Raw genomic sequence first — 14990 nt, forward strand, 5'->3', positions numbered from 1 at the left:
GTGTGTGTGGCTGTGTGTGTGGTTGTGTGTGTGTGTGGCTGTGTGTGTGTGTGGCTGTGAGTGTGTGTGGCTGTGTATGTGGCTGAGAGCGTGTGTGGATGTGAGTGTGGCTGAGAGCGTGTGTGGCTGTGTGTGTGGCTGTGTGTGCGTGTAGCTGTGAGTGTGTGTGGCTGTGTGTGTGGCTGTGCGTGCGTGTGGCTGAGAGTGTGTGTGGCTGTGAGTGTGGCTGTGTGTGCGTGTGGCTGAGAGCGTGTGGCTGAGAGCGTGTGTGGCTGTGTGTGTAGCTGAGAGCGTGTGTGGCTGTGTGTGTGGCTGTGTGTGCGTGTGGCTGAGAGCGTGTGGCTGAGAGCGTGTGTGGCTGTGTGTGTGGCTTAGAGCGTGTGTGGCTGTGTGTGTGGCTGTGTGTGCGTGTGGCTGTGAGTGTGTGTGGCTGTGTGTATGGTTGTTTGTGCGTGTGGCTTAGAGAGTGTGTGGCTGTGAGTGTGGTTGTGCGTGCGTGTGGCTGTGAGTGCGTGAGCGCACCACGTGACCGAGAGCTTCAGCTTGGGGATGCAGACATTGTCCTCACCACAGTCAAGCAAGATGTAGGCCTGAGGAGGAGACAAACATCATCACTGTCATCATCATCGTCGTCACAAACCAATCATCAATTTTAAAGGCAACACGACGGAGGGAAATGTTGCTAACTGTGCGTGTGTGTTGATGGGGAGACGAGGCAGGGATGTTAGACGTCATTATGGGCATCAGGTGCTCATCCACATTCTGTTTAATTGGGTCTTGGCGCGTGTCAGAGAACTCAACAAAACAACGATTACTTACAATGCCCCATTGGCGTTGTACAAAGCTACGTCACTCTAAATTGAGTGAGGACAGACAGGCAACGCTGAGCAGGCTAACAACCGCTCCATTCAGTTTTCAAACTTAGTGTTAGAATGAGCATCAGAGTGGCGTTCATCTCCACCAGCAATTCCGAGCTCACTGTGGAAATTCCACATTCCCATGGTAACAATAGTTGAATTGTAATATAGCATCGTTCATGCAAAGCTGCATCTCACAACGCTGTACAAGACAACAGCTGAGCAATTGTATATATATTTTGCACCTCGCAATAAACCACATAGGATACCAAAACCAAGGTCAACTGAATTAAAACTGTGGGGTGAAGCACTCCATAGGATGACCGCTATTGATGTCCCACAAAGTAGCAACAATTTTATTGTCCCCAGAGGGATGACGATGAGCTGAGTTGACCCTCAATCCCCCCAAGCGGGATGCGAACTGGAAACCCGTCAACAGCGTCGTCTATCTACTTAATGGCTGCTCACTTTGGAAAAACAGAAACCGGAGGGCCCATTTCACAAGTTTAAATGTATGTATGTTGAACTTCTTTCGCACCATACGCAGCTAATCATGCTGAATGAGAGTCTAGACTGCCGTGTGTCTGCAACAGACGGGAGATGATGATGGTCGTCAAAGTGTGGGGGATTGCTGCTGTTGCTGGGAGTTTGTGGCCCAGAGGCCCTCCATAAAGGGGCCTGCATGGGGAAGGAGAGAGTGGGGCCGAGCTCGCTGGTGAGCATTCGTGAGCTGCACCTGCTTGCTGACGTGCTGCGGGCTGTAGGGGTGGAGGACGGGGTGGAGGCCGTGAGGGCCCCGCCTCGCCTGCTCATCCAGGCTGAGGTTGAGGCCCACGGAGATTGGCGTGAGCTTGTCACGGAACTCCGACTCGCCCTGCGGCACAGCCAGTGGCTCGCTCAGTGTCTCACTCACAGCCATTGTGTTAAATACCTTCAATGACAACAGAGTAAGGTGACATTTCTTAATGAGTGCATGAATTAGTACGACTCTTAATTACAAAAATATGTGGAGGGCCAATTATTTTTGTCATTAAAGCCTTACACTGAAGTGGCAGATATTACTCTGATATCAACACGCATCACCGCAGAGCAAGGAATCTTTGGAAATTGACGTTTGCATGACAAAATCTGAATTTTTATTATCCAGGAGAAATCCGATGAGCGATAATAAATCTTTTACACAGATGCCCATGAGGGGTGGGTCGTAAGGTTACTACAACAAACATTACAAAAACACGAGAGGAGTGCAAAGTGTAGGAAATGTGAAAAAATCAACAACAAAAGACTTGTTATTTTACCAGGCAAAGCCCACTGAGCTATTAGCTTCTTTATCAGGAGCGACAGGGCCACATATGATAGCTCAGCGGTCGGGAACCTATGGCTCGCGAGCCATATATGGCTCTTCCAGTGACGGCATATGGCTCCCAGACAATTTAGAGTTGAAAATAAATAAATAAATAAATCTGTTTGGAACTGATTTTAAAATACTTGTGATATTGCTTAATAATACGGTGTCATTTTAAAGTAAACAGAAATTAGTTTTGAAGATACATTTCACTGGTCACGCCTGCATGAAGCTCAACCTCACCACGTATGAACCAGACTACAAGGCCATCAGCAAAACCATGCAGCACCAGAAGTCGCATTAAAAGTAAGACATATTTAATTTATTATACGTTAAAAATACTATATGGCTCTCAATGAAATATATTTAGAAATATTTGGCTTTTATGGCTCTCCCAGTCAAAAAGGTTCCCGACCCCTGTGATAGCTGAACGAAGTGGCTTATCGTCCCGTGTAAAAGTACCACGCGTGATCTACAAATTACAAATGCTCTGACGGCTAATCGACCGTCACAGCGTTGGCGGCGGTTAGTGCAGCGCACAGTGGGAGGACGTTGAGCAGGGTTATCCCATCGCTGTACTATAATGGGCCATCTGCTGATAATTAGACATCGCAAGCCTCACGCCATTACTCACAGCAGTGCGCATTTGTCAGCGGCATGGCCTCAATGTGCCTCGTTTGGAAACGATGTGCAATTTGGACAGGTGATACATCTGCAGTATTTACCGACTGCATCGACGCTTTATCGGCGGTTCGTGAGAATTGTATTTTATTATATTATATTTCTATTATTTTATTATTTCCCTTCTACGTGACTTTACCGAAAGAACCAAGAATACTCATTTACCAATGAGTTTGTAACGTTGTAGATAGTTGATTTCACAGTTTAACACGTAGGCCTTCGCGATCAATATTATTATAATAACGTTTTTTGTGTGTTAGATCGCGTAAATATAAACGTGTCCTTAACCCGCCACCACCTGACACAGCCAATTAGTGAGGTTTGTCAAATAGACAAAACGTGCCAATTAGTTACGAGTTCGACACACCGGAGTGTCGGAGAGTAAACCCACAACTTTTACAGTTCGAATGCGACGTTTGCGCTGATGATTACAACCAGCTTCATCAGGCGATTTGCCAGAATTGTGAAGAAACCTTCCTGTTTTCGGGTGTTAAATAGAGTAAAGGTGAGCCTACATGGTGGGTTCACGACGCTTTGATATTTACACGATATACCAAAAAATAACTTTTTATCACGAACACCCCAGTAGCAGAATGCTTACGGAGGCAAGTCTAAAGGGAAAACCCGCCCCATCCTGCACTGCTACCATTCTACATGGGTGTAGCATTGAACACATCACCGTGAGAATATCAGTATTAACCAGGGTGGCCTGCTGCTTTCGAGCCGCGAACCTCTGTGAACGCGGCCACCGCTGGGCCACGGCGTCGCTATTGGCCAAGGGGCGGGTGGGGGGGTATTGGGGGGGGGGGTATTGGGGGGGGGGGTGCGGGTGGGGGTTTGGGGGGCACTTACCCTGAGAAAGGCGAGCAGGGCCACGCAGTGCGGCCGGGCCCGGTTGGCCAGGCTGAGCCGTTGCTCGTGAAGCGACGTCTGGGACAGCAGGAAGAGGGCCCGTCGCCCCGAGCCCTTCAGCTTCAGCCGGTCGAGCTGCACCTGGAAATCTACCTCTGCCCAGGGCAGCGGAAGCGACACAACACACAGACCGTGGTTTGCTAGTGCTGAGTAAATATTTTGGCTTAGACATCGCGCGCTTTCAGATGCGCTCCTGCGGCCGTCTGGAACGCTGTTCCTTCCGATATTAGGAAGCCACTGATGCAATGCAATTTTAAATCATCTAGATTGAAAAGCCGTATTTCTTTAGAACTGCATTTTGTATTTAGTTTGTTGGCCTTACCTCGCACCGATTAGCACGGTTGGCTACGTACGGTGCGAAAGAAGTTCAACATACGTACAAATCTCACAAATCTTTTTCAGGAGGGTCCTGCCAAGTGTTTCGATGTTGTTGCTGTGTGTCGTCCCAATCGAGTCATATGAAGATAATGTATTAACGTTGGGATGCTTTGACGGATATCAGTTACAATGGTTTTCATCTTTTTTCGAGCGATGGGAGGAAAGTGGAGAACCCGTTGGAAACCCATGTGGAACAGGGAGAGAGAACATACAAACTGCGGACAGAAAAGGGCCTGAGTCGGGAATCGAACCGGGGTGCTTCTAAACGTAGGGCGCGAGTGTAACCACTCGGCGCCAAACTGCTGTCTCAATGACAACACAAAAACTGGAGATGTGAGCTGAGCCAGAGGCCAGGGCTGTAGCTTTGAGCCAGAAAACTTCACCTGCAGCTGCCGTCAACGCTGCCATTGCTCTCATAATCAGCGAGTAAACAATTTACACGAGGCGGTGTTATGTTTTACGAAAAGCAGATGTGGTATTGTGGGGAAAAAATATATGATTAATCAATATTGAAGTTTCGATGTTGCGGTGGGTGGCATTAATGCCCACGTCAATATAATTCATGGCATTGGCCCAGTCTCAAACGACTTGGCAGGCACAACAATTCACAAAAACGTGGTCTAACGTTAATTCAGCCCAGTCCCAGTCTGGAGGCAGTATATTCTACAGCATTACACGAGCAATCACCCACCTGCATAGCGGATTAAAACATTGCCTCTTGGAAAAAAGTAGTGTTTGTGTCCACGCATTGCCATTTAACATGGACTCCAACGTGGAGCCAACGTGCCCGTGTGAGTGCAGTTTGCAACTTTCTTGAAGCCCCGTTTGAAATGTGTTTTGTTGCACGTGCAGCACACGCTCCGATTGACAGCGCTTGCGTGTAAGGCAACGTTTGCTTGGATGGGTTTGGTCGCAAGAACATTGCTGCAATGCTAACGCCAGCATGGCTGAGGTGTATACGAAGAACCTGGATATGTTTCAAAAGTAAAACTTGATTGACCTACAAAAAAGGCAAGGAAAACACTCACTGCAGTTATCACCGTGATTGTTTTCTAACTTGCAGCCTTCTGATCGCGAGTGATGCGTTCCAAACCACAGTGACAATTTGCCAGTTAAAGTTTGTGAAATGGATATTAAGCGACCTGTGACGGTAAAAAAGAATAGTTTGAAAAGCACGCGCCTGTTTGAAAGTTAAAAGTAATGAACACGACTTTAAACAAAATCGAAAAATAAACATTTCCACGAAGCCCACCTGAGAAGGCGAACCCTGCAATAAGCAAGGCGTCTCTCTCGTTTGTTTTTACAACAAATAATATTTCTGACGGCTCCGTCACAGCGGGGGAACGGAGGGAGCAACGCTGTGGATTTGTTGACAAACGCTGTACGGTCATGTGCATCTTGTCTTCCCAACGGCGGGTGGACACACGCGGCTCGTCAGGAAATGTTGCGTTGCTATGGCGATCGCAACTCTTCTCACTTGACCTCGGGGTCAACGTCCACCTGCATCCTAACTTCGTATGACGCGACACTGCGCCGAAATGATCAACATCAAGGCTGTTGCAGCACAAGATGTAACCCGATGAATACATTTTAATCGATCTCCTTTCCTCCAACTCGAGATATTTTTTATCATCCATTCTTGATTTGCAACACTACCACTGAGCGCAATGCACACACGTTACAATGCTGTTTCTGCTCTTGCTCGTACCACCCGTGTTATTCTGTGCATTGCTGAGAAGGGAAGTGTGAGAAAGGACGGGAACACTGCCTCACTGTCGATGGCCTGGCTCACATCCTCCGTGTCAGCTGTCGTTAAATTGAGGTCACAGCTGCCAATAGCTGGGTCACGCTCACGATGGTGTCCCCTCGGCCTGGCTCGATCAGCAGCAGGAAGAGGGCCCCATTGAAGGGGCCAGAGTTCTGAGAAGCACATTGCCTGCGACGCATCTTGGCACCTTCTTGGGGCGCGGGGGGCGGCATTTTGGGTCACGTGGGTGATCGGCTCCGACACAGCGTCGAGCCCTGCAGGCCAGAGCCTCTCGTTATGCACCGAGGTGGTGATTCGATGTTGGCCGTTTCACCATCGCGAAGAATAGAGAAGTTGCAAGCGAGTTGGTGGAGGGGAGTTGACGGTTGGCATGGTAACACGTGTGGAGCCCTCTTGCATGCCCCGTCGATGGCTGGCTGCATTACAAAACAAAAACTACGCAATTGGTATTGACCAAAACATCCCAATGCTGACAAAATGACCTGCAAATTACTCAATTAGGATCACACTCATAGCAACATCACCCCCTACTGCGAAAACTTGGTAGGGCGCTCCTGAAAAAAGATACTTAGTGAGGCTTTGCTGGGTGTACAAGCGTAGTAATAATTATCATAATTTCCCAGGTCACTGAGAGGCAGTAAAGCCACTGTCACTCTTCGGGTTGGGTTCCTGCGAGACGCAAACCATTTATTCTCTTAGCGTTGCGGGATCTCCGTGGTGGCTGCGCGAGTGTCAGCGGCAGTGGAAACTATGGGAATGGAATTGCCCTTCTCCGAGTGGGCTCGTTGGTTTGGATGTGAACAGCAGATAACGGTGGTTGACAAATGTGGTCAGAATGTCCCGTTGGGTTATGTTTGAAAATGCATTGCCTGAGGTCGACAGTGACGCCGAGCGAACGCTGTGAGCACGACGAAGCCATCAGGATCCTCTTTGGGGCAAGGTGTGTCACCTTTGTATATTCCAAATAACTTAAGTGTGGTATATTTGCATGTTTTAGGCTTTGGTGTTGAAGATTATCATTTGGATTTAATGTGGAAAGGCAACAGTGGCTGCTGTCCTGTGGATCGACCGACTGCTGTCGTGGGAATGTGGAATTTCCAGTAATGAGTGCTGCCTCGTGCTCATTTCAGCCAGAAACCAATTTAACGCGTTTTTCTTTAAATCTCAGCGTCCCTGCATCGGAATGTCCAGCTGGCATTACGAAGCCGCGCTCTGCGAAGTAATGCGCTCGCACGCCCGCCGCCTTCCTCACCCATTGTTGCAGGAACACTTTTGCCAACCGCTGAGAGACAGACCTTGACTGTGAAGCTGGAACAGAGTGAACACCACACACGCACACACACAGAGGGAGAGGTAATGAGAGGGAAGCTGGACAAAGCAATGACGAACACCGGCGCAAATCCGGCTTCCCGGCTTCCCACACCGCTCGCGTTGACGAACGCGTCGCCGCACGCAGCTTCGGGCGTTGCGATAGCGAGTCAAGTCGACGGAATTCATGCCGAGTTTGACGCGAAGGCTTTCGCGACCAATATTCTCCGTGACAGAGGACAGGTCGCGTAAATATGAACGCGTCGTTAAACCCCCCACCAGCCGACACAGCGAGTGAGTAAGGTTTGTCTCGTGAGCAAGACGTGCCAGTTCGTTACTAGTTCAGCACTAACCGGTTGCGTGTTGGAGAGTAAAACCACAACATTTACAATTCGAGTGCCGTGACGTTTCGCCCGTAATTAGAACAACAGCAACAACAACAGCCAGCCTCATCAGGCGATGGCCTCGTGGAGAAATCCTCCTCCTCCTGTTTCGGGTCTTGGTTTATTTTGTCGTTTTTTTCTGCTTGCTGAAAATAACGGCGGTGCCCTTCTGCCAACAACCAACATCTGGCTGCGCTCAAAGCGCCATCGCAACATGTGTTGTTGCCACGACGGGAGGATGCAATCGCAGCAGCTGCATCTCACTGCAGCCGCTAGGGGCGTCCTTCACCCAACCCCCCCCCCCCCCCCCCCCACGTGTCGCGCTATTACAGCAGGGGGCCATCCTTTAGTATGTACGCATGGAGGGGGGAGTGGGGATAACCCAAATTCGTACGCTTGCGTATGGGGGGTCTACTGACAATGTACGCATAGGAAACGGGGGGGGGGGGGGGGGGCGGTGAAGCCTCAATAATAACTTGTCTCCATTGGCCTACAAATGAGTTAGATCGTCCGGCGGTGGACTGTTTGCTTAAACACGTCAATATTATTCATCCTTGATCGTTTCTGCGTGGATTAAATATCGGCCGTTCTATAGGATTCTGGGGGGGGGGGGGGGGGTGCGTCAGGCATACGTACACAGGTGGGGGGGGGGGGGGTAAAAAGTTGCTTTATTTATAATTACTGCTACGGATGTTGAGAACTTCTTTCGCGCCGTACGGAGCCAACCGTGCTGATCGGAGTTGGGAAGGACAACAGCCTAAGCACAAAAAGCTGTTCTAAAGAAATGAGTTTTTCAATCTCGATTTGAAAGTGCACAGCTCCGGCGGCTTCCTAAGGAAGAGCGTTCCAGACGGCCGCAGAAGCGCATCTGAAAGTGCGCGATGCGGTGACCGTCTTTGTTCGATGGGTGGCCAAAAACAAATAATACGTTTGTTCGTTGCGCAGTATTCCTTAAGCACCCCGCTGCACTCGTTCTCTGCAATGTCGATGTTTTTTGTCTGTGTGTTGTTGTTGTTGTTGCGGTGCTCACGCACAACCATGGATCTCCCGCGGTAAATAGCCGGGCAACTGGCTAAACGGGATCATCGGCAACATCATCATCTGCATAACGAATCAACATCATCATCAACATTATTGTCTTCATCTGTACAACGAATCGAAATGAACTGAACATCTCGATTACGCTCGTTCACCCAAGAAAGCCTCACCGATTCTCAAGCCTCCCTTGTCGTCGTCATCATTGTTGTGAAATCTGGTGCACGCTCACCATGACACAGGGGCACCCGAGCCGGGCATCTTGCAGTCCTTGCTCTCGGTGTTGATCATCTGCGGCAGCAGCTGCAGCTCCACGTCCAGGATCACGACCGGCCGGGCCCTGCGGGGGACACGGAGGCGGACCGTCAGCCTCCAGCACGTCCGTGGACGTCCCTGCTCACTCGCTCGCTCGCTCCCCGCCTCTCGCAGCCTCCACCAAGAGGGCGAGTAAATCAGCTGGGAAGAGCACACAACTCCCACCGTCCTACCTCTCCAGCCGCATCGATAACTCCCCGTAGGACCCAACCCGACCCTGCATTTGCTTTATCGCTGCAGTTGATTTCATGTCTTTTTTTGGTTACTGTCGTAGCCCAGATCACTCTGGCAAATGACACCCTGCTTGTTTCTTAAACAAAAAATAAACTCGCCCGATACGACACCAACTCATCCCTGAGTAACTTGTGAATCTTACGCTGGCATTACGCAACTCTACACCGTCCACGATTGCCTCCTGATCCTTGTCTTTTAGGACTACGGATAAATATTCCCTCTACACGGGCTGCTGTGCTCAGGCTAAGTAAGCTCTTCATGAACATTACTATTCAGAACGTGAACATTGTACTCCTCACCATGCACCCTCTATACCAGTGGTTACCAACCTGTGGCCTGCGGGCCACTGGCGCTCCGCAGAGCCGTGAGCAGAGCCGTCCGTAGGGGTACGGCGAATCGGGGCGGCTGCCCCGGGCCCCTCGCTTTAGGGGGCCCAACTCTTCGACATCACGCTGTTCGATGCAATGCTTCTGGTTTAGTTTTAAGGCGTCGGGGGGAGCCCACGCGGTTGGGATTGCCCCAGGCCCTCGTTCCCCACTATGGACGGCCGTGGCCTTGGGAAGTGGTCCCCAGAACGGGTTGCCGGTCGACTGCATGGGGGTCCACGGAGGGTGTTTGGGGGCACGAGGTGAACGAGCAGAGCGCTGCTTTACCTGTACAGCACGGCCTTGGACACTCCAAAAGCCCCCACCAACAAATCTGTGGAGACAAGAACAAGAGCCCTATTCTGAGTCACCTGCTCGGCTCTGGCTCGGTCGCCAATGCTCAGGCTCAGCTCAGGCTTGTATGTTTAAATTTCTTTCGCACCGCTCGGAGCCGGCTCAGATTATGGGGGTGGCTCTGAGCCGGCTCACTTGAGGTCAGAGCCGAGGCTGATCCGAGAGCGTGAAAGGAGGGGACGTGCAATGTTGGTCTCTTCCATCAACGCGGCAAGTATCGTAGAGAGCATAATGCCTCGAAACAAACGGGTGTACGCCCCCGGCGTAATGAATCACCAGCGAGGCGCCGGCAGGATAGGATTACCACTGCAAGCCCTTTCAACACACATAGGACCTGCCCTACGACGCACATTTCTCGACTAAGCAAACAATTTAAGTTGCAAATTATTTTGTGATTAATCAACTGTCTTGAGCTGCATCAAAGTACTTGCGCATTTCATGATATTTACTATTATGCAATGCGATAGATTTGCAGTGTATATATGTAAACTAAATATGGAACAAGTCGGTTAAAACCCAAAGGAATATGACTAATATTACAGTGATGGTACGTGACAATGTGAAGGTTACGTTCCTGGGCATGGCTAAGTCAGTAGACAACGATAACTGAACCGGTCCTCCGACCCCACCTTTGGCCAATCGGCACTGATCAACGCGATGAAGAACGGCCAAACAACCGTCAACAGTGACATGGTGCAGGGAGGCCTTCGTCCAGCAGTGGATGCACATATTTGGGTGTGGCGTTCAGGCGAGACGTGAGGGCCCACGGGGCCTAGATGGCAAAGCTGTCAACCCATAAGGCTTACCCCGTATTCTTGTGCAGGGAAATTGAGTTTTCAGGTCCATACGGCGTACAGCCGTTTCACTACGGGAAAAATGTGTTTGTCTATTTGTTTGTGTTTCTCCCTTGTGATGGGACTTTGTAGGATGAACGTTGAGATTTATAAGGGCACGGGGTGACCAATAAGGTCTGAATTGGTGTGTAAATAAGGTAGGCAGCACTGACAAGGGGTTGACAGGTGTGAGATGGCCGAGTGGAGGCCAGCCAGAAATCAACCTCAGGACGCCGGGCTTAGTGCGCTAACCACTGCACCACCACTCCACCCCTCCAACCCTTACTGGAACAGCTTTTATTGCTTTAGAACAGTTTTTGTGTGTGTTCAGTTTGTTGTCTTTCGCCCGCACCTCCGACTAGCACAGATACGGTGCGAAATAAGTTCAACATACATACAACAACACTGTGTAAATTATTCACAAACACCGTAATTTTAAAAATTCTAATAGAATGTATAGAACTTGAAGGAAATGCTCAGATAGTGAGGGTGCCGTGATGGCCAAAAACAGACAAAGACCCCAGTCATTGCAGGAGGTTATGAACGCACGCCGGAGGGGTTTCTGCAGCTGTCAAAGCATTTACAGATGTAGAAAAAGGTGAATCCGCGAGGGTTTTCGGAGTTTAGAAATCTGATGATAAAAGGATCGCTTCCTGGTCAGATTTCTGGCATTGCTCAACAGATTAACGCTCGAGTTCAAAGGGGGGGGGGGGACAAACGGGGGAAAAGCGGAAATATCCTGAATTAGATTTTTTTTTGGCCGAAAGGACTTTGCTTCCACCGACTCGTAAAGACAAACCGGGACACGAGAAGACGGTCTGGAGGAAGCGAGGATGGCGAGAGAACGAACGGCCGTGTGGACACGGAAGGTTGAGTGGCGGCCGAGGTGAAAGATGGTGAACGAACGTTTTAATATTGTGCCACGCCCGCACACAGGTGCATTTGCACTCACGGCTGCATCTCCTGTTCGTCAACTGCAACGTGAATGTTTTACTCCCAAACGGGCTATCGGTTTATTCACAATGGTGAACGGTGAGAAATGTTGTTTGATTTTTGTGGAAGTTTGAGCTGAGTTTCGGGGTTTGTGTGCGCGGAGGTCAACGGTGAGTGGTGGTCAGGATGGATTGGGACCTGTCCATCCACTCATAATCATTCTGTCCACCAGTCAGTCATTCGCATCATCAGTCATTACATCATCATCCGCCTTATCAACATTATAATCATCATCGCTGAAATGGTCAGCACGACAAGTTTGATCATCAGCCATCACCAACAAAGACCCAAGTTGACAGCATCATCAGTTACTATCCACTTGTCGTTGATCATGGCCTTCAGAGAGGTGGCAAAATATAAGAATCATAAATGTGTTCTGCTCCACTAAGAACTGGTTTATTATTGTTGTGGTCATCCCGCTTGTTTACCCAGGAAAGCCTCACAGAATCTCGCAACACGATTTCAGAGGATCATGCCAGCTTGTCGATGTTGCTGGAGTGTGTAATCCCAATTGTAATCCAAATTGTGTAATTTAAAGGGCATTTTTCAAGATTGGAATGTTTGCCCAGTACAATGTATGGTTTGTCTTAGTCATGGGAAGAAACGGGAGGACCCAGAGAAACCCCATGCAGAACAGGGGAAGAACACACAAACTCCACGCTTGAAGGCACCCGAGTCAGGAATCGAACCCAGGCACTGCTTGCTGTGAGGCACGGGCAGTTGCCAAGCGCCAACCACCCTGGCTACTCGCTCAGTGGTCTCACAAGAGTCGAGGAGGAAAACGACATTTCACTTCCCCAGCAAAGTCCCTGCCCCAGACTGCTGGATCTACGCGCATGTGCCCCAGTCACAGTGACAATGGGATTTGCTGTGTACATAGAGGAGCCACCAAAGGAAACAACAAAATAACAAAAACTTCATAGCTTGCATCGCATTGACGCACAGCCCAAGACCTCATTTCCCACCAACGTACAAGGACGTGCAACGCAAAGGGGCTTTTTTAATAGCAGCACGGCTGGTGCACACAAAACAGCGTGACGGGTTCGGGGCGGGGGAGCGAGAGAGTGCTCATGGTCGCACAACAGAGTTGTCACGTTGCCACACCAATAAGAAATATTTTAACGGGACCGTAAGTTCATCCCATGTCCAGAACGGACGTCGCGTGTGTGAGTGCGTGCGTGCGGTGCTGTACGTGTGCACTGCCAGGGCTGTGGACATTTTCAACAACTTTCTTTGTGTCAGGCACTGTGGATGGAGTGTATTTTATCCCTTGTGTGTATATTAGATTAGAGTTTTGCTGGACATTATTCTTCCAAGTTCGGGGTGTTTATCATCAGCCAGAAACCATGTTGGCAATGTTTAACAACACTTAACGTTGGCCAGACCTCTCTATTTTTCTGTTGTGTTTAGCTCTTCATTGCGCATGCAGTGCAGCTGAGGTTGTTGTTTTTCTTTGGATGTCACCCAGCAACTAGAGTTATGTGCAGAATAAATGTTAAATTACTGGTCGGATGAGTTCATTAGTACCGTGAGCTTTGACGTGAATACACAAGGGACTAAGAGTCCAATTCATTCACAATTTGGTTTCACGCTTTCGTTGAATTTCGATGATAGGTGGAAATTCCACAAAAGTGATTCCATCAAATAAAATCAATGGAATTGTTTTTGCCCACAATTTGCTGCTACAGTAAACTTTCGATTATCCACACCCGAGATTTTGACGTAAATGAACAAATCATGGATTTTCCCTTATTCCCAAATGAATACTCTAAAAATAGTTCTACATTGTTATTCTTGGAAATGTTTATTCCAAGTCACGTGCTTCAACCAAACAAATATGTTCTCCAGATAATTCAAAATCCACGTGATCGCCTCTACAGTACAGAAGTTGGATATCTTTACAACAGTGGGTGGAGTTTGCTTGATGTTGATTGGCGTGGCTCTGACATCCACTTTGTGGGTCGAGTATTCTGCGTGGGAGCAGGAAAGTGTTATCACTCAGCATACACATCGATCGGTCGATCGTTCATGAGAATTCGTTCTAAGAGTAACATTAGAAATCGTCGGTTGTGCTTCATTTTGAGCGATTCGTCCTATAATTTATTTGGTGAGTTTTAATTTACGAAACTGTGTGGTGGCAGAGAAACGGAAGGGGTGTTGTTTTAACTTTTACAAACTCAATTTTCTTAACTTAAACAAAATCTTCACTTCAAGCTTTCGTGACTGCAGGAATTCATACTCTTTGGGTCTTTCGGTAAATTCACGTAGGTAGAAAAATAAAATAAAAAATCACGACGTTTCGATCGCAACACAAGCAATCGTTCTCAGGTGAAAAAACATAATAATATTAGTGTTTTTTTGACATTGAGATCCGCGGAAAGTTTATATTTTTGGATTATCCACGAATTTGAATGATCCTCAACCGTCCTCCCCGTCATGAGCGCTGTAGTCGACCGCACTTGGAATGGGTGGAACCTCCTTTCACACAAATCCCGACAGCAGCTGGGGGCATAGGTGACGTCAGCACGCTCACCCCGCCGACTGTCGGACCAAGCCGACCAATCAGATTCTGTCCGCTCCACAGCCGCGCACGTGCCACGCGATCGCCGCACGCGTTGGCCCGGAGTCATTCAGCCGCAGCTCTGGTCTGTGGCTGAACTCATCTCCTTTCCCTCTGAAGTGATCTCAGGGAGGATTGCACCGAGGGCAAGGCTCGCCCTCCTGGGCTGCCGACCCCCCCCCCCCCCCCTCTGTCGAAAGCTCTCTTCCCATTGTCTTTCTGTATCTCTGCTCACGGCTCCAAGGAAGGGCTCACTGAGCTGGTTGACATTTGCCCAACCCCGGCAGCGATGAGCCACCGATGAATGGGGGTTGGAACTCACCGCTGGCCCTTTTCCTCCCACGCGGACTCTTTTGCTTCGTAGTGGAGTGCTGGCTCCCCGTCATCACGTGATACTTGCCTTTTTTTTTCAAAGCATAGCGACTCCCGGCTGGTATAATACCATAGGGTCGCATCTGTGCAGTGCCGGATTATCCTCGTAGCAAAAGTAGCTACATATGCTACGGGCCCCGTACTTTCAAGGGCCCCGCGCTAAATGCTTTCAAGCTATCAATTCTGGTTCAATGATTCTGCACTTGCTCTATTACGATAGTGCTATACTGCCTTCAACTTTTATGTACGACTGGGTGTTTAGGGTTAGCGATTTTTAGTATCTGGCTGTACAGCAAT

At 49.2% G+C, this 14990-nt stretch overlaps 1 protein-coding gene across 1 annotated transcript in view; it reads right to left on the bottom strand.

The window, feature by feature from the left end:
* LOC133345827 (integrin alpha-8-like) overlaps nt 1–14990 on the bottom strand; it is a 126482-nt gene that overhangs the window by 59820 nt on the left and 51672 nt on the right. The window contains exons 14-19 of the mRNA XM_061556844.1: nt 9870–9915; nt 8900–9007; nt 7194–7249; nt 3736–3890; nt 1594–1731; nt 523–590 (exon numbers count right to left, since the gene is read on the bottom strand). Of these exons, the coding sequence (XP_061412828.1) occupies nt 523–590; nt 1594–1731; nt 3736–3890; nt 7194–7249; nt 8900–9007; nt 9870–9915 (571 nt within the window). The remainder of the gene's footprint in view (nt 1–522; nt 591–1593; nt 1732–3735; nt 3891–7193; nt 7250–8899; nt 9008–9869; nt 9916–14990) is intronic.

Source organism: Lethenteron reissneri, chromosome 23 (assembly GCF_015708825.2).
Source record: "Lethenteron reissneri isolate LAM-NWPU_2019-01 chromosome 23, ASM1570882v1, whole genome shotgun sequence".
In the NCBI taxonomy this organism is placed as follows: Eukaryota; Metazoa; Chordata; class Hyperoartia; order Petromyzontiformes; family Petromyzontidae; genus Lethenteron; species Lethenteron reissneri.